Below are 22,490 nucleotides of genomic sequence, written 5' to 3' on the forward strand. Positions count from 1 at the left end.
CGCGAAGTGTGACCCTTTATGAACCCAGCCTTTTCGTGCCTTGCCATCAGGAGCTCGCAGTTGCCTGAGATTTCGTAGAGCAGTTACCTTCAAACGCATTCGTAGTGAGCGAGAGGTGAACAGAAGGGCGGGGGCGAAGGGTAACTAAAACCAAAATGAGCGGACGGTGGGAAGTGCACCAACAAGCACTTGAGTACAGCGATATCCGCTACTCCATCCAGCGATGGAACGCGTTCACATCAGAGACGCTGAATGGCGTCCTCTGTTTCTCTTCTCAAGCATGAATTGCTAGGAAAATGCATAAGGATAATTGTCGTATACAAGGAACTCGCTGCGTAACTCAAATGCCCAAACTGTTGCGGTGCACGAGGCGTGAGGGCAATAGTGAGCAGTTTTGACGGACAGTATTTCAAGGCAACATGTAACATCGCGTGTGGGCCATATTCGAATGTTCGTCACCATCATCATCAGCCTGGTTACGCCCACTGCAGGGCAAAGGCCTCTCCCATACTTCAACAACCCCGGTCATGTACTAATTGTGGCCATGTCGTCCCTGCAAACTTCTTAATCTCATCCTCCTCCGAATCTTCAATCTCATCCGAATCTTCGTACATGTGGCGGAAAGAATAAAGTCTTGGCTATAGTGCCTAATGTGTATAATAGTATGTTTGAATTAGAATGCGCTATCGTTCTGTTCTCTAAGCCTATAGATTTACTTTACCTACGGTTTGTTACCAGAGCCGCTTGCGTCTTGACGCTGACGTGATGTTTTCTTTAAAGAAACGCTATCAAGAATGATAATTTGTGTGCCTCTAAATGATTACTTTTCAACTATACCGGGAAAAAACTGTTATTGTAAGGACTGGCTTGGCAACACAGAAAAGATTTCATAAGGAATGGCAATGCCGCCTTGAAATTTCTGCACCAGGCCGCCGTGGTGTCATGGATATTGACGGTTTTCTGCTCGAGCCTAGTTAACTTTTATTCAGCCAATGTAGACTGCATTAAACTTTAAAAAAGCAATATTTAGCAATATACAAGAACAATTACGGAGCCTCAAGGACTGAAATACGAGAAGGAACATTGAAATACGCCCGCGGGTCGTCCCGCTGACGTACCATTGATGCAGTTTTCAGGCGAAATTAAACTTATACAAAACTTATACGGTGCTTCGCTTTGGTGTGCTTGTACCAATGTGCTTTAGCTGGCACAGCTAGCATAAAACATCGTTCTAGAGTTCTGAGCGTATCACGTATTGGGCATATCCGCTTCTGCACGCAGACGCTTCAAATGGAGAAGAAAGACAAGCGAGTCAAATACGTGCACGAGCTGTTCAGCGGTATCAAGGTGAGCAATTGTCTTGCATTTGCTTTCACATCGTCACGGGGAGACAAACGGTGGAAACTTAGAGACTGTTCAGTAATACTTGTTACACATGGCATCTTAAATATACTAAACCCCGGACACCCTTGTATGTAGCGCGACATACCAAAAATGGCCACTGCGTGATCTGATGGCGACGACGTGCCTTGCGTGACGTTGGCTCAATTCAATCTTAGACATTGTTTGCTACCCTTGTAATTACACCCTGTGAATAGCTTTCCCCCCTATACTGTGCTTCCACCCACCATTTTTTTTTTTTTTTTTAGTGGGGGTGCGGGATATGTTTCACTAAATCTGAGGATATACATCATCATATTCGATTAGCACGCAACAATATTATTGCTCGCATGCTGCCCATGTCCTTCTAAGCATTGTCGGCGCTATCTATTGCTGTTGCCTTAACCTCTTGAGGCCTACACGTCTTCAACTCCCTTCTGACCGACACTCGTTTTTTTTTTCTTCATCTCTCAAAGATCCTGAAACTGTACGCGTGGGAGGAGCCTTTCCAGCAACGCGTGGTGGACGTGCGAAAGGCCGAGATGGAGATGCTGCGAAAGATCGCCTTCTACTTCAGCCTCATGAACTTTGTCTGGAACTGCATATCCTTCCTGGTGAGAGTCAGCGTGCCCAACGCCGTTTAGTTAAACCTGAAATGTCCCCATCAGTGCATTACATAGAAAACGGGAGATGGAAGTAGACTTTGGTAAATACAGCAACTCGTCGGTAAGAAGAGGTCGGCAAGGTTAGTTCGTGCGGTTACCTAAGGGCTTCTACGCTGGGTGTATTAAACTGCCGCTGTAATGCGAGTAGCTCCAATTCAGCACTACGGCCTCTTTCAGCTAGAGGAAAGGAAGGTATGGAAAACAGCGCAAAAAACACACGACGCGAGCTCGAACAACTGCATTGGTTACTTCAGAAACGAGTGAATGCCAGCGGTAAAGCAACAGGAGAATGGTGCTTCGCTCACCTTCTCGGATCGGGTTCCTCTTTTTTTTTCCTTCATTATTTTCTTCATTTACCATCCTTGTTGTAGCGGTGTTTTCGTTACCTGACGCTGCGTCGAAAATCACCTATAGTTCTCACTTACATGTGAGTGTTACAACTTCCCTATCGAGCGACGCAATTAACGAAGGCAGTTGCGAGTAAATGCTGACGTCGTTTCTTCCTAGTCTCCAAGTCTTTAACGCTGTTTTGTGCGCCCACCTAGAAGAACAAATATTGCAACGCCGCACCATTTTATACGGATCAAGCCAATGCCACAAAGTCGCGAATTTAGTACCCGTGTGTTGCAGCGATTCACCGATCGAACTGCAGAACAAACAATGCGCGCTGGTCCCAGGTGTCGCTGGTGACCTTCATGACCTTCCTGATGGTGGGCTCCCACGGTCTGGATCCCGTGACGGCGTTCGTGTCCCTGGCCCTGTTCAACACGCTGCGCTTCTCGCTGCTTCTCATCCCGGACCTCATTGTCGGCTGTGTAGTGGTGGGCGACTTCGAATGCTCAACTGAGGCGGGGTCTAACGTCACGCTCCTTTCCCGCCACCGTATCTCGGGGCTTATTGCGTTCCGCAGCTAAGTAAGAGGTCGCAGGTTCGCTCCTCGGCTGTGGCGGCCGTGCATACCGAGTGGCGCAAATTGCAGAGTTCTTGCGCGGAGTCTGGGATGCGCGGTAATGGAACACTGGAAGTCGTGTCCTTCACTTCACCGTCGCTCTTGACTCAGACGTTACTTGCGGAAACGCAAGATCACTCGGTAATTCTTGCCCCTCCCTACTGGAGACAGCGCCACAATATATAAAAAAAAACATTATTGGGTTTTACGTGCCAAAACCACTTTCTGATTATGAGGCACGCCGTAGTGGAGGACTCCGAAAATTTCGACCTCCCGGGGTTCTTTAACGTACACCTAAATCTAAGTACCACGGGTGTTTTCGCATTTCGCCCCCATCGAAATGCGGCCGCCGTGGCCGGGATTCGATCGCGCGACCTCGTGCTCAGCAGCCCAACACCACAGCCACTGGGCAACCACGGCGGGTGGCCACAATATATAGGTGAACCCTGTATATACGAGTAACCGGTAGTCTAAATCGTTGTGGGTTGTCTATTAATGGTGTCTTCGTCGTTTTTTTATTAGTTGTAGAATTGTAGTATCCGCTAGCATGTCTTTAAATATGTCACCACTGGCTCATATATATAATGACCACAGAAAGCCAACAGACAATGAAGACAAGGAGAGCATCGGGGAACTTAGCTGTAGTTGAAATTGGAATGTAGAAGATAATGAAACAAAGAAAAATGAAAGTGGACGAAAAGATAACTTTTCGGACAATACTTAGCGGCCGAATTGATAGCCTTCGCCGTATCACAAGTGGTAGTGCAACGCACGGGTAAGGCGAAGGTTGTGGGTTCGGCTCCCACCGGCGACACGTTATCTTCATTGGTTTCTACATCCCAATTTAAACCACAGTTAATTCGAGGCCCTCGTAATTATAAGGGTCCCCAGGGTCTCGAATCCGTCAAATCTAATGCCTTCAGGTAGCATGTGTGGGTTTGTTGACCAGTTGCCGTCACCAAATAGATCACGTACTCGTGGGACCTGCGGCAGAAAGGATGTTCCCCATCTGCCGCCAAGGTTTGTGAGTGGTGGCGCTGGCTAACACTCTCAGGGTTAGTTCTAGTAGTAAAACATAACCAAGAAAGTGGATGGGAAAACGGCACCACAGTAGCTCAGTTGGTAAGAGCATCGCACGCGCAATGCGAAGACGCGGATTCGTTTCCCACTTGCTGCCAGTTTTTTTTTTTTCATCCACCTTCATGTCCATTAATTTGTCATTTCTTAAATTCAATTAATAAGTACAACTAATTTCTTCTATGTTGTCCTCTGTGTCTATGTTTGTTGGCTTCTTATGCTATACACTTTGCAACAGAGGGAAGCACAGGCTCCTGGTCTTTGTAGCTCCTGGTTTACTTATACCCTCTGCTTGTTTCTTAAAATTTCACTGTGTATATCCCTAATACATCTTTTCTTTCAGCAAGCAAATATGGTTTGTGAGATTTATTTTGCCTGTATTTGTGCGCAGTGCAACGTCGCTATGGGCCGCATGAAAGAGTTTCTGTTGAGCGAGGACGTCGACCCCAACCAAGTGGGCAACCAGCCGTATGGGGGTAGGCCATGTTTGGTGCACAGCTTGCGACTCTGCAGCACGCGATATATCACACGGACGGCACGGTGCCGTCCATTTCGCTCAGTTGCTTCTGAGAATAATGCGCCATTTTTCGCTCACGGCCAACGCCGACGACGCCGACGACACCGGCTTTTCTACGACACGAGCTCCTTAACGCTATCGCGTTAATAATGTTGCGTATTCATATTCCAGTCTCAGCGTACGAGGCGAACACCCTCGTCTAAAGAAAGAGTCGATGGGCGGATGCTTCACGTTTCCGGGTTTAATAAGCACACAGTTAAAAAAAAGTTTCTCGGCTGTTACGTGCCAAGACTATGATCTGATTATGAAAGCATGCCGAAGTAGAGGACAGTGAAAAAAATATTGAGCACCAGGGGCTCTTCAACGTGCACCTGAGCCTGCGTGCACGAGTGCTTTTGCATTTCGCCCCTATCAACATGCGGAGTCTATCGAAAAAAGCCGCGGCTTCTAGCTCAGCGGCCCAACTCCATATATCCAAAGAGCTACCGCGGCTGGTCAGTTGGAACGAGAACGAAAAGAATAGGGACCACCCCCCCCCCCCATCCCCCCTTTTTTTCCTTAAAAGGACGCTGAAAATATTTATTGAAAAGAAAGAGACCCGGCGTCTATCATATAGCTTAAGTATAACCTGCTGATGTAAATTTTAGTCTACAGACTTCTGCTTGTACCTACGCATAACTCATGCAACCTTGCGACTGCTCGCTTGGGTTAGGGTAGCTAGTCTGTGCTACGTTTTACTGGCGCGGTCTACTTTTCTCACGCCATTCCGGCTAACTGATTGATCCCAACACCCACGTGTCATTCTTATTGTTTTCCAGTTTTCCCTAAATTTACGTAACTAGACAACTACCCACTTAGGATTGACTAAAAGTGCACAAAACGCGAGAAAAAGAGGCTCTTCGCACCTTTTTAGATCGATGAAACAAACAACGAAGTCTTGAAGGTACTTCTGAGAGACTTGGTTTTGACATCGCTTCTAACTTACATGGAGAACGCGAAGCTCCAATGCATTTCTGCTGTAAGCTAATCTTGCATGCACCATGATCGCTAATACGCTATGCAAAAAAAAGAAAGAATATATATGCGTTCAGCAGGAGTGTTAGACCTGAACTTCATACTTTAAGGAAGGACAGCGTGTTTTATCTCGTAAAGGTCAAAGTTCATTAAGTGTCTAATGGAGATTAGGCTTCACTTTAGCTAAGCAAGTTGCGCAGCTGTAACGGTAACTAGTCGATAAAAGCGTGCGACAGCGAAAGTGTTGTTAAAGAACTAGGGTTACGACATCAGGAGCTTCCGCAGCGCACACTGCTCTGCGACATTGTTTGTATACTTTACACTAATACACACATTCTTACATCGAGACGAGCCGATTACACCTGCACAGCCTTCAGGGTTACGTTATACGCACACTCGGAGTCCGCATTATAAAGCAGCTTTGAGCTGCTGCAGCACCTTCTCATTTCGACATCACTCACTTGCTTGAGGCCACCAAGATGTGTGGACGGGAACATGGAAGGACAATAAATTATCGGATTAAATTTCCCGTCACACGGTAGTTAGCGTCAAACTGTGGTTTGCACAATTTTAGCGGCAAGCTATACTTTCTCCAACAGTGTCTGCTAAACTGTACAAAAGTAGACGTCGCTGGGTCACGTGTTCGCACAAATTGTGCAGCGAAGAATGAGCGCGGCGTAAATTTTTCGAGCAACGACCGTAGCAAGCAAACGCGAGCCGAAAGTGACCCCCCCCCCCCTTTTTAGCGCACATCATCTCGAGGCCCGCGCACCTATTTCAGAGGGCGCGGCGGCTTAGAATGTCGCCAACGACCCAGCAAGAGTGGCTTTCTAGACAGACAGAATATTCTTTCAAATATACTTTCCCATTTGTTTGGCAAGCGAAGGTAGCTTACACTGAAAAAAAAAGAAGGAGCAAGCTTGTCTTTCGCAAATCTAACGTCCTAATCGAACCGCCTGTGCATCCCAACTTGATGTCAGATGTCAAAGTGCTTCTGCATTAGGGCTGACGTTGCGTGGAAAGAGTTCTCAAAATTTTCTTCGTTGAGACTTGTGAATCAGCTCAAGTATTACTATTAGTTGATAAATAAAACTGACTCACCATCCCGGCCTTGCGAAAGCGGATGTCCAGCGAAGCTGTTGAAAACCACGGCTACAACTGCTGAAGGGGATATGCAATGCTTTACGGCTTTAGAGCAATGGTAGTAATGGTAATTTAGAGTAGTGGTAGTAATGGGAGTATTCGTAATTTTGGCAGCACGCCGCCGCCCATAGTGGTGCTGCAACATCATTGAAATCAGTTGACAGGCTGGTTACTTTGTATACGAAAGACTAGGGACGTCACTACCCACGTCACAAGCTGCCGTCGCCGCGGCAGCTTGGGCAACAACAATCTTTACCGGGAAACGTATGCGAGGAAGGCTGCGTGCTTCGCATTGCACGTAGGCGCAGGAGCGCCTTACCGTCAATTGTGTGGTTCGTATTTTGTGTTTGTGCCTGATTGAAACGTATGCGGTTCCGTATGTTGTATGCGTGATTCTAGAGAATGTACGTACTGTTCGCTTCACTTTGCTGAGTGCTTGTAGCCTCGGCCATTGCATTTGGCGATATTCGCCACTGATCATAATAGTTTTCTGTCGGCGTTACGCCACGAAGAAATCCTGGGATCCTAGCCATAGACAGCTTCGCTGTAGAAAAAAACAAAAAAGCAATACTAATACCGATATGGCGCTGTCAAGATCCATGACGTCACATGAACCTGGTTTTGGATGGGCAACATAGTTTCGCCATCTGCAATCCGTTTTCGCGTCTTTTCTGGCTTTGCAAGGTTCCGCTAACGGTAACGCTGACTTTTACAGCGAAGCCGTAAAGGGCTTTCCCCCAGGATCATGTCCATGTGTCGACACAAAACTCGAGCCTTCTACCTGCGTTTGTGCCGTTGAGTATGCGCCATGTTTAACGCGGCCCTACTAGAACAAAATGCCATTACGTGGGCCGATCCCAAAGATAGTACACTGCCGGGCCGACCCGCGGCGGAGGTGCAGCTCGCCATTGAGGGCCACACATACGCAGATTCGCTAGTCATCCTTCTTCACAGTGAAAGAAGCACCGAGGTGTTTTTTTTGTGTTTTTTTACTGTTCCTCACGCGTGACGCACCAGTCGCGTATTTATCACGCTCCCCTTTCGCGTCGTTTCAAATATCTTTTTTTTTTTTTATGGGAACACGCAGTGTCTCATGGCAGTCGAGCGCAAGCTTCGTGCCACACCGTTACACGGAGCAGTTCACCTTTAGTCCCCAGTGAATCTTGCTGCATCCCAACTGATATTTAGCGCGGCTGCATTATAAGTGTCCTCGATACTCATTTAAGCGCTGTTTCTTCCCTCAAACAATAGCCGATTAGAACGCGCTTCCTGGACCGGTTTTTCCCTCTCCTGACATGGAACAGGCCCTTCAAACTTTGTTTCTTCTGTGGAATGGAAACAATTTTCTTATGAGGAATTTCAATATTCATTGCTTTTTGTTTCTGCTCGGTCATCTTTTAATTTTGCATTCTGTTGTATGTCACATGCAATGTATTTTTCTTTCCTTCTTTTTGCATGTACGTGCTGTTATGATTTGCGTTTTCATGCCCCTCCTGCTTGGGCCAATCTGGCCTGCAGTATCGTGAAAAAAAAATTAGAAATACCCGCAAGAAAGCCACGGTGGCCTCCGTTCGCAGGCGACGCGGTGACCATACGCCAGGCGTCGTTCAGCTGGCACCGCCAGGAGCGCCTCGTCCTGCAGGACTTGGACGTTCGCATCGCTCAGGGTCAGCTGGTGGCCGTCGTCGGTCAGGTGGGCTCCGGCAAGACGTCTTTCCTGTCCGCCATCCTCGGCGAGCTGCGCTGCGTCAAAGGCTCGATCAACAGAAAGGTACGCGTGCAACTATTCTTCTGCGGTGTGTATCGCACGCGCGCGTTGTTTCATCTCCATTCGGCTGTAAAACAACGAACTCTTACATTTAGCAGTATACAGGTCTTTCTGTAGCAGGGGTGTTTAATGCTAGCAGCTGAACAAACAAGCAGACGAACTTTGTTCCATGCTGCGAGTTTAACACACTGAGGTCTGTTCGGGAAATTCACGAAGTTTGTATTTGCAGCTTATATTTTGCAGACGTATCTTATGAATGTCGTACGCCGCAGTTTAACTGTTTTGTATTGTTTGTTGTAATAAGTTCTATAAACGTACGCTCATCGAATTCTCTCTCTCTCTTTCTCTTTTTTTTTTGACGGGTCAAAAAGCATATGGTTTATACAAAATGGGCAACATTAGCATGGGATTCGTATCAAGTTTTATACGAACGTTAAAACATGTCTGATAGAGGCATATATATATATATATATACACACCCACACAATTTCCCTCTCAGGTTTAGTTGCAGGGAATCAAGTGAACTACGCAGCCGCAGGAAACTTAAGACAGGCGTCATTTGGTTGGACATTGAACCCGTTCACGCGGAGCATGAACGTATATTTATTAGTCCTAAAAGTCATTGGCAAGGGGCCTTTACAGATAGAAAATATGATTAGTATCCGATACTTACTCGAAGTTAATGGAACCTCTTTCAATAGCAGTGACGAAAAAGGGAACGCGAATTCGAAAAGCGCGATGCTGATTGTTCTGGATGTGAGAACATGCCCGCCGACACGCTACAAGAGGCAGCAGTTTGCGGCAAGGTGCTCTGTGCCACATGGTGCAGAAGCGCGACAGTCGACATAACCAGATCACATTTCATTTATTTCCTCAATTTAAAATGTGTTCAGTGTCACCACTTTCAGAACGCTGACACTACCACCGACAAAAATCATCAGCGGATTTCTGCCGCTGTCCAAACTGAGAGTTCCAGCACACTCTTCTTTCGCGACAGAACCAGGTTGTTAGATGCGTAAACGCAGAACTTTTTGTAAGGCGGTGAAGTTTCTTCCTCCGTCGCTTATAGCGAACAGATTTTTTTTTGAGCGCAGCTCTTAGGCGCCCGTTCCTGCGGAGAGCGTCGGCGTGCCTCGGCGTCGTACCTCGTTGTAACCGAGCGAACGAGCACAGCGAAAGATGAAAGCGAACGCGGAGCGCAGCGGGGGATGAAAGACGCGAGGAGGAATGCGGAGGTGCAGCGGAACCATGAGACGCAAAGCGGAAGAGGATATGGCGAAAGCGTTAGAAGCGTAGTGCGGTGACAATGGCTACGAGATGGCGCCAGTGTTCCACTGTACCAGTGCTGAGCGCGTCGTCTGGGGGGTCTGCCGGCGGCGGCTGCTATGAATTACGCCCACGCGTCACCCACCCGCTGGCTCTCGCCATCTCCAAATTAGAGAGGCAGTCGCGCCGAACTCCGCTCCATTTGCAACGTGCCGCACGAGACACTGTCCGCGCCAACCAATATATTGCGAAATGAAAACAGGTATAGAGCTGCGCTCAAATTTCGCACTAGGGAATATTGTAATCGTTGTCGAATGTTTTTGTTTCACCCGATCAAGTATTTTTCAAAAGTAGTTTGATGTTTGCATCTCAATTTTGTTACTTTGTCGCGCATTCGTTGCGTGTTCGGCGCACGTTTCTCAAGAAAAGTAATCCATAAATGCCTCTCCACAGATGATAACCATTATTCCGAGAAAGACAAACACCTGTACGGATATTTGCTTTCACAAGGCTGAAGATAGACCATCGCTCGCATCCAAATCTTGTCGTTACTCACAAGCCTTTGACGAGTTTTTCACCAGTTCACTTTGCCCAATACATTACAGTAGTGGGCAATATTGCCGCAGTGATGTCCCCGAGATATTGATATTTACCAACAGGAACGGCCTCAGTTCAAACAAAAGCAGTTATGACGCGTCTCCACCTGCACGTTGTCGTCCATATATGCATATCCATGCAAATTCGCGCAGGGCAAAGTGGCGTACGTCGCCCAGCAGGCGTGGATCCAGAACGCCACGGTGCGCCAGAACATCCTCCTCAAGCGTCAACACCACTCGTGCTTCTACGATCGCGTGATACTGGCCTGCCAGCTGCAGACCGACCTCACCGAGCTACCCGCCGGAGACCAGACCGAACTGGGCATGCGCGGAGTCAACCTCAGCGGTGGACAGAAGCAGCGCATCAACCTCGCCAGGTGCCGATTGGTATAGTTGAGCGCGTCCATGGTCATTGTACAGTTGAGTACGGTCCCTCGAGGACACGTCCTCTAAAGAACTCGAAATCAGTCCCGACGCCTCCACTGCGGCGTCCTTTCGTAGCCCGCTGCGAAGCTTCGGGGGCACAAACCCTAAAATGTTTCCCAACCATCTGGGTTTGTCAGGTGACGAACTACGTTCTATACCCGCAGGGCAGTGTACCAGAACGCGGACCTGTACATAATGGACGACCCGCTGAGCGCCGTTGATGCCCAAGTCGGCTCGGCGCTTTTCCACGGCGTCATCGGCCCCCGAGGACTGCTCAGAAAGAAGGTCTCGGCTCTATACCTGTCATTCCCGTTTGCTTGCTTCCTTTGTACGCCTTTTTTGCTTACCACACGAACAGCAGCTATCAGTTAGACAACGTGCTCAGCGGGCCTCGATAGAATGCCACGGTTCGCGCCAGCACATCAAAGGCACCGTATTCTTAAATGTTGGACGTCCTTAATGTTGCGAGGATAAACACCTTGACATCGAAGAAGGGGCTGAGCATCCAGTGTCCAATATAAAGGTCAAATGCCCCAAAGACAGAACTCGGGAGCTACAGGAAACTCTGACGTTTCAAATTCTCACCAATCTTAAATATCACGGGTGGCACAAGCCTCAGCACATTTGCCTATGCTATATATAGAGGACTACACTGCCTTTAACTGCGCGGGCGATGTCCGTAACGCCTGATTTGAGCGATCGGATCAGCTCCTGCGCAGCCACGCAGAATGGCAATTGCTTCCATCGCTTCCACCTAGACGATCACCGTGGCTCGCACGATTGCAATCGCCTGCGATCACAGCGAAGAGGCCACCAGGACCGTGGAACAAAAGTGAAAATAACGCAACTAGATGCACGCTGCCCTGAAAGTGTTGCACGTTACGCGAGCTTGTTATCTGTAAACACCGCAGTCCACCAAGAATGTAAACTCTATTCCATCCTTCGCACTGTTGGAATTTGATCGTGTCGTCTAACGACAAACGCCGAGAACATTTGTAAGAATGAGCCCTCAGCGACAGTGTCGCTATTACCGAGCCCCCGTCCGAAAGAAAAACGGCCGTAGAATAAGGGTTTGGGAGGACGGTGAGACGAAGGCTGCTGCACGGAATAATTATTAGGGCTGGCACGTAAAACCCCATAATTTGAGAGACGCGTATGCCAAGATTTATTTTCACTTGTCTTGTGGCATTGCAACACTTTTACCAGTGGTTGCAAGCGATTGCTGCTGCACTGTCCCAAATGAAAACTCTTTTATTTTTCTAGAAGAACGACCGCCGTGGCGCTTACGCTTGAAAAACTACTACTACTAATATCTGGAACGCATCTCGAAACTCCCATGACTGCGGTGTAAACTGGCCTTCGCGTCTGTACGTGGCACAATACACCTCCGTATTATATTCATGGTGTTTATGGAGTAATACAGGCGAGTTAACTGTCACCTCGTGTTTGTATTATTTCTTCGTGATGCACGATTCCCTTTCACACTCTAAGCACTTCTTTCTTCACAATGTTGTGGGAAGCAGCACAAGCTGTAAGTTAAACTCTGAGGTTATATTTTCGCCTACAGCGAATTCGTGATGAAAAGCAAGGTACAATAAAAGGACGTCTGCCAAAAATATTTATACGAAGTGATTCCACAAGAAAAAAGAAAGGAGCGAATATCTGCGTACTGCCAAACATTCTGATGCCAAACTGTCATACTAAATACGCACACGAGCATCGTCGCGCCACGTTGGCGTATTGAAGCAATCGGAGCGTTCACAGTTGCCCTGTGAGCCAATCAGATTTGGCAAGATGGAGAATTCGAATATATCACGAGATTTGACACTGCCCGTCGTCGAGAAAACAAAAATTAGGAGGAATCATGAAGCCACGCAGCTATTCTCGGTAGAGCCCCTCCCCGTCTTTCCTTCTCCCCTTTTTGAGGCCTCGTTTTGACTCTTGGGAAACTGGCCTTACCGGATACCTGGGACTTAAAGAACACTTTTAAAATTAAAAACTAAATTATGGGGTTTTACGTGCCAGAACCACGATCTGATTATGAGGCGCGTTGTAGCGGGTGACTCTGGATTAACGTTTACCACCTGAGATTCTTTAATGCTCGGCACCTAAAAATTTACCGCTTGGCTATAGCGTGTTGAGGACGGGTTTCCCTTGAGCCTCTCCTGGATATATTTTCTTTGTTTCGGAATTGTCCCGTGACGATACTCCCCGGCTTTTAAGCTTCCTCCGCGGCGTCCATGCAGAACAACACCTGGGATAATCTAACCTTTCCCATGGATAATCAGTGTCCCGTTATCCAGCGCTGTTATCCGGCGCCGTTAATCACTTTCAGGATAATCAGTGCCTTGGCCTTCCAGCGGTGATCTCATTCTCTTCCGCCGCCTCGCTCGAACAGACCCGCGTGCTGGCCACCAACACGCTGTCGCTGCTGCCCCTGACCGACATGGTGATCGTGCTGCACGAGGGACGCGTCAAGGAGGTGCACCGGGCGCCCTTTGGACAGCGGCTGTTCGAGAAAGGACTGGCGCTCAAAGCGCTCATTTCGGCGTCACCGGCGTCGCAGCAGCCCCAGCATCACGGCGCCACCGACGGCGGAGCCGCCAGGCCTCCGATCAAGGTTTCGCACGACGAGAAGTGAGCCCCCCCCCTCCCCTCCCCCCCCCCGGCTTCATCTGCAATTCTCTTTGAGCTGTATCGTCTGGCAATGCAAGAACCCGCATTGACAAATTTCACCGAAGCTGCTTAGCCGTTTCAATTGATTGTGTTTATGCAACACGCTTAGGAGTCGTCTCTGGAATGTGCGCGTCCGTCGCAGTGTTCTCACCCATAGATTACTATAGGAGGAAGCCTGGCTACTGCAATCGTATAGCTACTGTAGAAATCGTGGTAACGCATACACATTCTTTTTTTCGCAGCGTTGACAGGAATTTGTTGCGGAGTAGATTTTGCCTCCTCTTATTGCTCTTTGTCGTTAGTAGTGTAGAATGCTGGCCGGACAGCTAACAATATTTTCCTCAGTTCACTTCACAAATGACACTGACAGAATTGTATCTAAACGAGAGGCTTCTGTGAAAGAAGGAGTAACCTAGCCGCAGTCTATACCCCAAAAACGCACCGTGTAACTTACTGCCGAATCTACCTTACTATATTGTCACGTGGTGGTGGCGTTGAAGAACACAGTAGCAATACTGTGAACGCCTAAGCTAACTTTTATTGAGCGAACCTGTGCCCACAAAACAGGCTACATTTACAGCACAACGATAGCGGCGAACACGGTCGGCGATCGTCGAAATATGATCAGCAGGTCAAGCGCGTCAGCTTTTATACAGCAGTCGTCGAATGTTCCAGACTAATCGTTGGGACCCGCATGCCTTCCACAAAGTTCTACACCATTCGAGTCACGCGATGAAATCAGATAACACAAGGTTCGGTGACAACAGACAGCGCATAGAAGCATCGATAACTTTCCAGAAACTTCGGATACATGCAGGCGCGTCCCGCGCTGTGCGATAACATTTCTTAGGCGGCGAAACGTGGTCGTCCGATAAAGATAAGTACACGTGTCAATATCTTATTCTTTACACGTGCAGATCGTACGACGTGACGTCCGGAGACGTGTCCTCGCTGTCCGTCACGATGGCCAAAAGACCAAATCCCCAAGGCACCCTTTCGGGTTACGCCAAGCGCGGCCAGCTCGTCGAGGACGAAGCGTTCCACGTGGGCAAGGTCGGTCGTTATGAGACGGTTCGGTCACCTGCACTTGATGGCAGAATAGGTGTGATTTAACATCCTTTCGGCTGCACTGCACGACTAACGGAATCACCGCAAAATGAAAATACCCACACACCAGGAGCTGTTCGTAGTGTTTTTTACATTCTTGTGACCCCATACATGCTGTGTGTTACACCCCGGAGAATGTTCAGCAAACGAGCCCAACAACTCCGTGCCATGCCTATTCGTATCTAGTACTTCGAGCGTACAATGGTGAAATACGATGGTAACAGCAATAACAACAACAAAAGAAATGCTCCCGGAGATTGTGTTTTTGTCCTCTCTGTTTGGCGATGGAGCCAAACGAACTGCCACTCCAATATTTCTTCAATTTGGAAAGTACTAACTACAAGGCATGGGAGACCAGATGCGTACTAGAAAACGTAAGCGTTCTCCAAAGACTGCATTTTAATGGTGACAAAGAAGCCTATACCAGATGGGGGCCTATATTCTATACCGCCCATTGAACGTAGGCGTGGCTCTCGTCACGCCCCCTTGTGGTGCTTGTCAAAGATGTGACAAAACATAGTTGAAGTCACTTCATTTAGCAAAAAAAAAAAAAACATAATGGACAGAGGGGGAAGGGGAGGGCGGCGGAGGGTTAAGGGGAGGTATCCATGTTGCGCCAGCCACGGCTCCCATTCTGCGGTTACACGGTATAGTTTTGTTTTTCCTTGTAGATATGAGCCGTATTGGAATTTATCAATGTCGTCGCGAAGCTTTAAACAAAAATTCATGCTCATAACGCAGCTTAAGTTAAACTGATTGTGCAGAATAAGCCAAAGCAAGGAAAGAGATATTAAAGTTGAACCATTAGAACTTGGTATTCCACCAGTCTTCATCGAAAAATACGCAAAAACGTGCGAATGTCGGCCACACTTAGGCTGCTATTATATACGGCTCTCTTTAGGGAGCCACAGTTGGGCCATGGCGTGCCATCTTCGGCTCCAGTGTTAGGCGGTAAAGCCCTACGCATAGGAGTCCTGCTCGCGCGGAACTGTCAGCAGCGCTTTTTTTTTTTTCACTTTCATATCATTTTTTATTATGTTGAGCGTACAATTCGATAGCTTATCTCACGTTTACGAGCCCGTCTTTTACGCTTCCGCTTCTTAGTATCGAATAGTTACTGATTTCGGCCAGCAGCATCGAGGAAGAAGCAACAAGGATAACAGTGCCGTTATGAAATGCGTTAGGTCAGCCGGGTCCTGCCGAGCGTTAGCGTAACCTGCAAACTGTTGGCAAGCAAGTTACATAATCATAGAGCCAATGGGGTTTCGTTTCATCACTACTTCCAAGTATTATTTACATCGGCAGTACTAAGTAACCAGGTAATGTGTTCCGTTTTTTTTTTTTTTTTTTTTTTTTTTGCTAGGCTTTCCAACAAAACGACTTAATAAGCTTTGCACACAGCGAAAAACGTATTCAGTCACTTGACTACAATCCGTAATAACCTCAACATGACCGGGCTCGTTTACAATGTCATTCTCGAGAACGCCGCATCACGCTCCCGCTTCTCGCGTTCTGCTTGCACATTCGTTCACTTTGCGCAGTACTTCTCTCTACGCTATGCCGCACCCGCCGTGGTTGCTCAGTGGCTATGGTGTTGGGCTGCTGAGCACGAGGTCGCGGGATCAAATCCCGGTCACGGCGGCCGCATTTAGATGGGGGCGAAATGCGAAAACACCCGTGTGCTTAGATTTAGGTGCACGTTAAAGAACCGCAGGCGGTCCGAATTTCCGGAGTCCTCCACTACGGCGTGCCTCATAATCAGAAAGTGGTTTTGGCTTTTTTTTTTTTTTTTTTTGCGCTATGCCGTTACGCAACTCGTTTATCTGGCACTCGCAGGCGCGAGTATGTCTTCTCGCGGTTTCCTGCACAGCTTCTACGGCGGTGTGCCGAGAAATCGCCGACAACATGACATATCTGGCATTTGCAATATAAAATATATATGTAGTTCTACATAGGAAAATATGTAGATCTACGTGCAATTACCGCAGTTCAAATGTCACCACGTGCTACCTGCAGTTCGACAGAATGTTGAACGAACGTCTGCTCCGTCGTCTTGCATGCGCAGCAGTCGCACCCCTTCGCGCTTCAGTACGCATGGTTAAAAAAAAAAAAAAAAAAAAAACGCGTCCATGCCGGTGCAAAGCTGGTCGAACTGCACTGTGTGTTTTTTTTTTTTTTTCCGCAATGATCGTGTACAGAAACATTCCTCAACGCATAATTGCAGCGATAAAGCGAATCATTGGCTCCGTCGGTCGCGCCGTTTTTCCCGCTGTCTGCTTTGCAGCTTTTTCAATATCGCGGTTAATCGCTGCATCATCGTCTCTCACTCCGTTGAGGGAGCCGCCGCTCACGACCCAGAACAAAAAATGCACGTCACGATGCCTCTGGCGCGTTGCCCAATTTGTTACAAGTCGGCGGGCAAAACTATAAAATGCCCGAGTATTTATACGTCGTTTAAATAATACAGCAAATTGGCTTACGTTTGCCTCTGTATAGAGGCCCTGCCGTAGCTATAGATCGTGCCGATGTCTGTGTCCGTGCCCGGGAAGCTCGACTTTTTTTTTTGTCATACCGCTGGCGTTGCCTTCTCCCCAACGCAGTGGGAAAGCAGGAGCGACGATTGCGGACACTTGCAATTGCGTGGCCTGACTTCGGGTCGGTGCGCGATGGGGCCTCATGGATAGCAAGGGCAGAGGGCGCGTGTACCGCAGTAGAGAACACTGCAGGTTAAAGGTGGCAATCGCACTGGAGAGCGCTTGCGCATACTGTAACCGATCTTGCCGCTTTTCTGCGTTGTGCCATGCGATGGGAGTGGTGCTTTCAAGTTCCAGGTAAAAAAAAAAATGATTAAAAAATGAGTGAAAGCACGGTTGCAGCGCGCCTTTTTCGGAGACAGCGACTGCTTACGGGTCGGTTACCAATTCTGAACACTACCCACAGTAGTACGTACTGCTTTTTAATGCCACGTACCACGATGAATAAGGACCGATTTCACAGCAAAATACACGCGCATTGTTCACTCACAACGTTACTAAGCGCTAAAAGGGGTAATGCAAGCGTCAAAATGCCATAGGCAGTACAGCGCAGCCGCAAACAATTACTTAACCTTTAGTATGTTAGCCACCACATGCACTGCCATATAATGCAGTCAACAATGACTGCACTGTAAAGACATGTATACGCTATGAGCAGAAGAAAATGTCTGAAATTTAACCTACCCGTACGCATTTCTTTCGGCAGCAATACATTTACAATTCCACCCGTCTCCCACTCTTAACAAAGCCTCTTGCTTTCAAAAAGGTTAGCGTAATTCCCGTTCGCGTTATCGGCGCATCTCAGCCTATGTAAAGCTTCCAGAAACGTTCCGTGGGAAGCTCGCTGTTTGTGCTCGTATTCCAGCAAAGTTTCGTACTTAGAACGAATATACTTACGAAAAAAAAATCGAAATCCTATGTCGCCGTTCCCATCCAGCCCCGTGGCACGCTCGCCAAAATCCTGGCGCGCCTGCAATACAAGGCTCCGAAAGCACGCGACTCAAGCTCACTCTTTTTTTTTATTTTTGTCACTCACACAGCAGACGAATCAGAGACCGCGCCTAGCACGTTTTGCACTTCTCGAGAAAAGGAAAACAGCTATTCTCGGCATTAACATGATTGCCCACTTGAAACTCCTCCCGGAAGTTCAATGGCTCTTCGCATGAAGCACGCATCGTTTGAACGAACACGTAACAATTAGAGAACATCCGCTTGATTCTGTCCCCGCGTGAGTGCAAGGAATGGGCGCTATAGCCTGTACAACTTTTCTCAACAAGAACACGCACGGAAGGGCTTTAAATCAACCTTATGCTGCAATTCAAGCGCTTGCATAACCACTCGGAAAAATATATCGAGCTAATCAGCACCGTGTTATATCAGGTTTATACGAAAAGCTACAGAGAGACTAGTGAGCGACAAATGGCTCAAGAACAATAACTTCGCAACAAGAGTTGTTTTAAAAGGGTTGAGGATTGGGCGAGTTGGTATTGCATTCTAGAACTGGCACAGCGCAACATACAAAGGACGAAACAAGCCGAGCCGGCCAGCGCTCTGCTCCTTTATCTGGCCGGCTCGGCTTGTTTCTTCCTTTGTATGTTGCGCTGTACCAGTTCTAGAGTGTTTTAAAAGTTTGTAGTTCTCACCTGTTGTCCTTGCAACGGAGTAAACCATGCAGTAGCACATGCGAAGTCCCGGGCATGCCATCTTGTCATCCGGCGCAACGTCTCCTGCTTCTTTTTTTCCGTCGCTTGGAAATCTTGCTGCGTTCCTTAGCTTCACATTTTTATCGCAACTTCATGCACTGCGTTCGCCGCGCCCACGCCATTCCGCGACATTGACGGGCGTGCGGCGACCGGGTGCAAAGGAAACCGCAACGGAGACCAACCACCACTGCCGCCGTGCGTGACATTCTGCGCCGCCAGCTCAAACTAAAAGACAGCCACGGAAAGAAAATGTGACGACGCGAAAGTGACGCTCATATCTTTCGGGATCAGTTACCTTTTACTTTATTGATTTACGTATAGACAACACAGTTACGAACAGCTATTAGAGTCTTAGTTCGTTCCTAAACGCTTTAATAAACCCAGAAACCACCAGGATCGCGTTTCTCAGTCGAGCCAAAACTAGGCCGCGCTTCCTATCATGTGCCTACGCACGAGAATCTCTTATTCAGCAAGCGCACTTGATTTCTCCCCCGGTCGCGAGCTATCGACGCAGCCTGCCTTGCGCTAATCCTTACTTTGAAATTCGGGCTTGATGACGAGGCAGTTTATGATGACGCCAGGGAGAGGGAACACCGGTGGCAAGCATGCGATAAGAACAGGCTCGACGTTATCTCGACTGTTCTTTCACTCTTGCCGCCGGTTCCCGCAGGCTATGGCAAAAAAAAAAAAAAAAATGGCTGAGCCCTACAGAAGCGTTACAAACTCCGGTCTATACGCCTCGTGCACAGCCTATAGAGGCGCCACTGAAAGCCACCTAGCGGACGCTTCCAACAGTACACGCGGGAGCAGTAGCAGACGACAGCCCTTCGCAGCAAGGGTGGCTGAAGTTCGCGGCTGCGATTTCTCCTTTGTTCGGGTGCCAGGCTGCTTCTTCTGCGGTGACAGCTGTGGGGAAGATGCTGACCTCTGTGCGAGCGGGTATGAACACGATGTTACCGGTGTTTGGGACAGCATGGTCCACATACGTGCAAGGTGTCCCCCGCAGACAAACGCCATGAACCCCATTTACATGACGTGGAGCTCATATTCACTAGCTGATAAATTTTATTGAGGGATGCGATCTCTCGATGGTTTTTTTTATTCTGCCCTTGCCGCAATGCTGCTTCTGTACCTGAATAATAAGCACCCGTCGTTAGTGCAGACTTAAACAAATCCGTACGGTTCAATCTCTGCATATGGCATTGTGATTTTTCTGCCGATGAATACATCTGACATCACCGAATAAGTGGAGTCGAAGTCGCCTCAAGAAGAATAATTGCCAATTTATTGATGGAAGCGCGTACACTAGCCAACGAAGTCACCAAACACACGGGATAATAAAAGGGCGTGTTAGTGTTGTACCGCCGACGCAATTCTGCTGAATACGCCGATGAACTAGCCTTCCCGCTGCAGTTTGTGCAATTTCAGATTCCCTAAGGGAGCTGCTTGGAAACGTACAAAGCTAAAGACTAACTTTTCAGTACTTTTTTATATTACTATAGAGAGGTGCCACATGATATATTCAAAGGCAGAGCAGCGCCAGTCAAAGTAGATGAGCGCTGGCGGCAAGGCCCGGTTTAGTCGTCTGCAGCGTAAGTAAAAGAAAGAATTCAGTTGAGTACAAAACTCACATGCAAGAAGGGACTATGTTGTGAAACAAACAAATCACTCGGCGTGTCAAGTTTGCTCAGGCAGCATCGAGGTGTGATGACTTCCCAAACGGGACGCGAACTTTTCAGCGAGAAATGGAACAAAAATACCATATGCAGCTGCTATTAGCGATTCTCGCCCTGAACTACCTACTTTCTAAACACATTTCCAAAAACGCAAACAATATCTAAGATGCCCTCGGGCGAAAAGAAAAAAGCTCTTAAAGAAGCACTTCCTTGGTATCATTCCGATAAGACACAGCGTGATTTATACCCTTTACAAACAAGGCAGGGTGCAAACTTCGCGGCTCAAAAGAATCGACAAGAGTTATGCATGGAGCAACTAGCAACAGTTAAACATGTGCAAAGCCACGCATAAAATAGATGTAAAAACATGAAGTGCGCGACAGCTGGTGCGAGGATTTACCGCGCCACATGAAACCAACAATTTCAGTTCTTGCAAACTTCAGTAGCTTTAACATACAACGCAATGCGCTCGTGCAGTCGTGCTGCCTAGCTAGCGCAACGCGGTAAAGAAGCGGAAAACAATATAACCGGCAAACAGCATTCCGAACTTTAGCGAAATGCCTTTAAACCTCATGCTGCACTGCAGACGAACTTCGTTGCTCACGCGTCTAAATATGATCCAGTGGAAAAAAAACACCGACGAGACAAAGGAAAGGATGAGAACAAGAAATTTCCCTTCGAAGCGACGATCCATTTTTGCTACCGTTGTTCCCGCTGATGAGGCTTTGCCGGGAATGATTAGAACCGTATCGCCGGCACGTTTTCAGCGGTATTTGAGCCCCCCACCCTGCAACAATTCTTCTTCAACATTCCCTGAAGCTTTGGCCACCCCACACGTGCGAATGGTGTTGCCTATCTTGCTCTGAAAACGTGAATGAGACAGAGAAGCACGATCAACGACGCAACAGACTACGGCGCGCGCCAGACTTCTCTCCCGCGTGTTCTGCGCAAGGCCGCCACCAGTGGCGCGTCCGTCGGCGTGCACGGCGCCTATACCTGTTTAAGACAACGTGAAGAAGTTCTGTTCCGGCTGTTGTCTAGCGAAAAGTGGTCCATGCATACACAGATGCGTTCACTAAATGCGCTGCATTCAGCTTAACCACACACACGCAATTTGGTAAACCGATAGGGCTGGACAAGAATCGCGCCCTTGTACAGCGGGTGACAAAAGTTTTTTCGATCGCGCCCACAGACAAAGAACTCTGAATCTCGCCGCGGTGCATGCATTCAACATCCAATCGAGAATGGCCAACAGATTTACCTCTCCAGAGAGTCGTAGTGCGTAACTAAGTTCCTGGTTGTGCAATCTGTGTTTGAAAAAAAGAAAATTCGATGTTTTCATCGTGGATGTGGTCCACAATCGGTTGCCCCCAAAGAAAGACGTTTGTCATGCCTTCAGCCTTATTAACACCCTTATTAACGCCTTCTCATTCGCGTTCTTCCGAATCGTTTGCCTGTCGACAAAAAATCTGTAGGCGGGGTACTTACACACGTTGTTTCTCTGCCTCTCTCTTTCTCTCAAGCTGACCGTGCATTATGGCTAATGATGTCTGCAGGTGGAGTACGAGATATACCGCGACTACGTGAAACGCTTCGGTCCCGTCATGTTCGTCGTGATGCTTTTGAGCTACGCCGCCTGCCGGGCGTTTGACGTGAGTGAGAATATCTCTGCGTTGCAGCTCGTACGTTTTTTGGGTTACGGTCCACAAGAAATACTTGATTCATGGTGAATTTGCCTCGCGGCGGTGCCTAATTCAATTTCATCCTTTATGGGCGAAGAATAAGAGGTCACAGTGCATTTAGTAAGAAACGGTACTTAAATCAAGACAGCTGTGACTCTACGAATGCAGATTCCCATGTCCTGAATATGCGACGAACATTGGTACGCGGTATATAGTATTTGGGGAAACGTGTGTATTTGCGTCCATGAAAAAGAATTCCATTTTTTCGCTCCCTACAACGTGAGCCTTTCGATCACCGCATTCCTATTTTA

The 22,490-nt window shown here is 48.0% G+C and overlaps 1 protein-coding gene across 1 annotated transcript; it reads left to right on the forward strand.

The window, feature by feature from the left end:
- Positions 1–1,174: 1,174 nt before the first annotated feature.
- Positions 1,175–22,227, forward strand: LOC126518271 (multidrug resistance-associated protein 1-like). Its single transcript, XM_072285218.1, has 9 exons — positions 1,175–1,994; positions 2,723–2,866; positions 4,463–4,547; positions 8,323–8,516; positions 10,529–10,752; positions 10,966–11,086; positions 13,200–13,438; positions 14,395–14,530; positions 22,054–22,227. The coding sequence occupies exons 1-9, from the start codon at positions 1,923–1,925 to the stop codon at positions 22,225–22,227; spliced, it is 1,389 nt and encodes a 462-aa protein (XP_072141319.1). The 5' UTR covers positions 1,175–1,922.
- The last annotated feature ends 263 nt before the right edge of the window (positions 22,228–22,490 follow it).

The sequence above is a fragment of the Dermacentor andersoni genome, chromosome 11 (genome assembly GCF_023375885.2).
Source record: "Dermacentor andersoni chromosome 11, qqDerAnde1_hic_scaffold, whole genome shotgun sequence".
Lineage (NCBI taxonomy): Eukaryota > Metazoa > Arthropoda > Arachnida > Ixodida > Ixodidae > Dermacentor > Dermacentor andersoni.

Bases quoted from the DNA above. Each gene is read 5' to 3' on its own strand.
- LOC126518271 (XM_072285218.1), top strand. From the start codon at position 1,923: ATGGAGATGCTGCGAAAGATCGCCTTCTACTTCAGCCTCATGAACTTT. The intron at 2,867-4,462 runs GTGGGCGACTTC...ATTTGTGCGCAG, and splicing joins TCATTGTCGGCTGTGTAGTG to TGCAACGTCGCTATGGGCCG. The intron at 8,517-10,528 runs GTACGCGTGCAA...AAATTCGCGCAG, and splicing joins AAGGCTCGATCAACAGAAAG to GGCAAAGTGGCGTACGTCGC.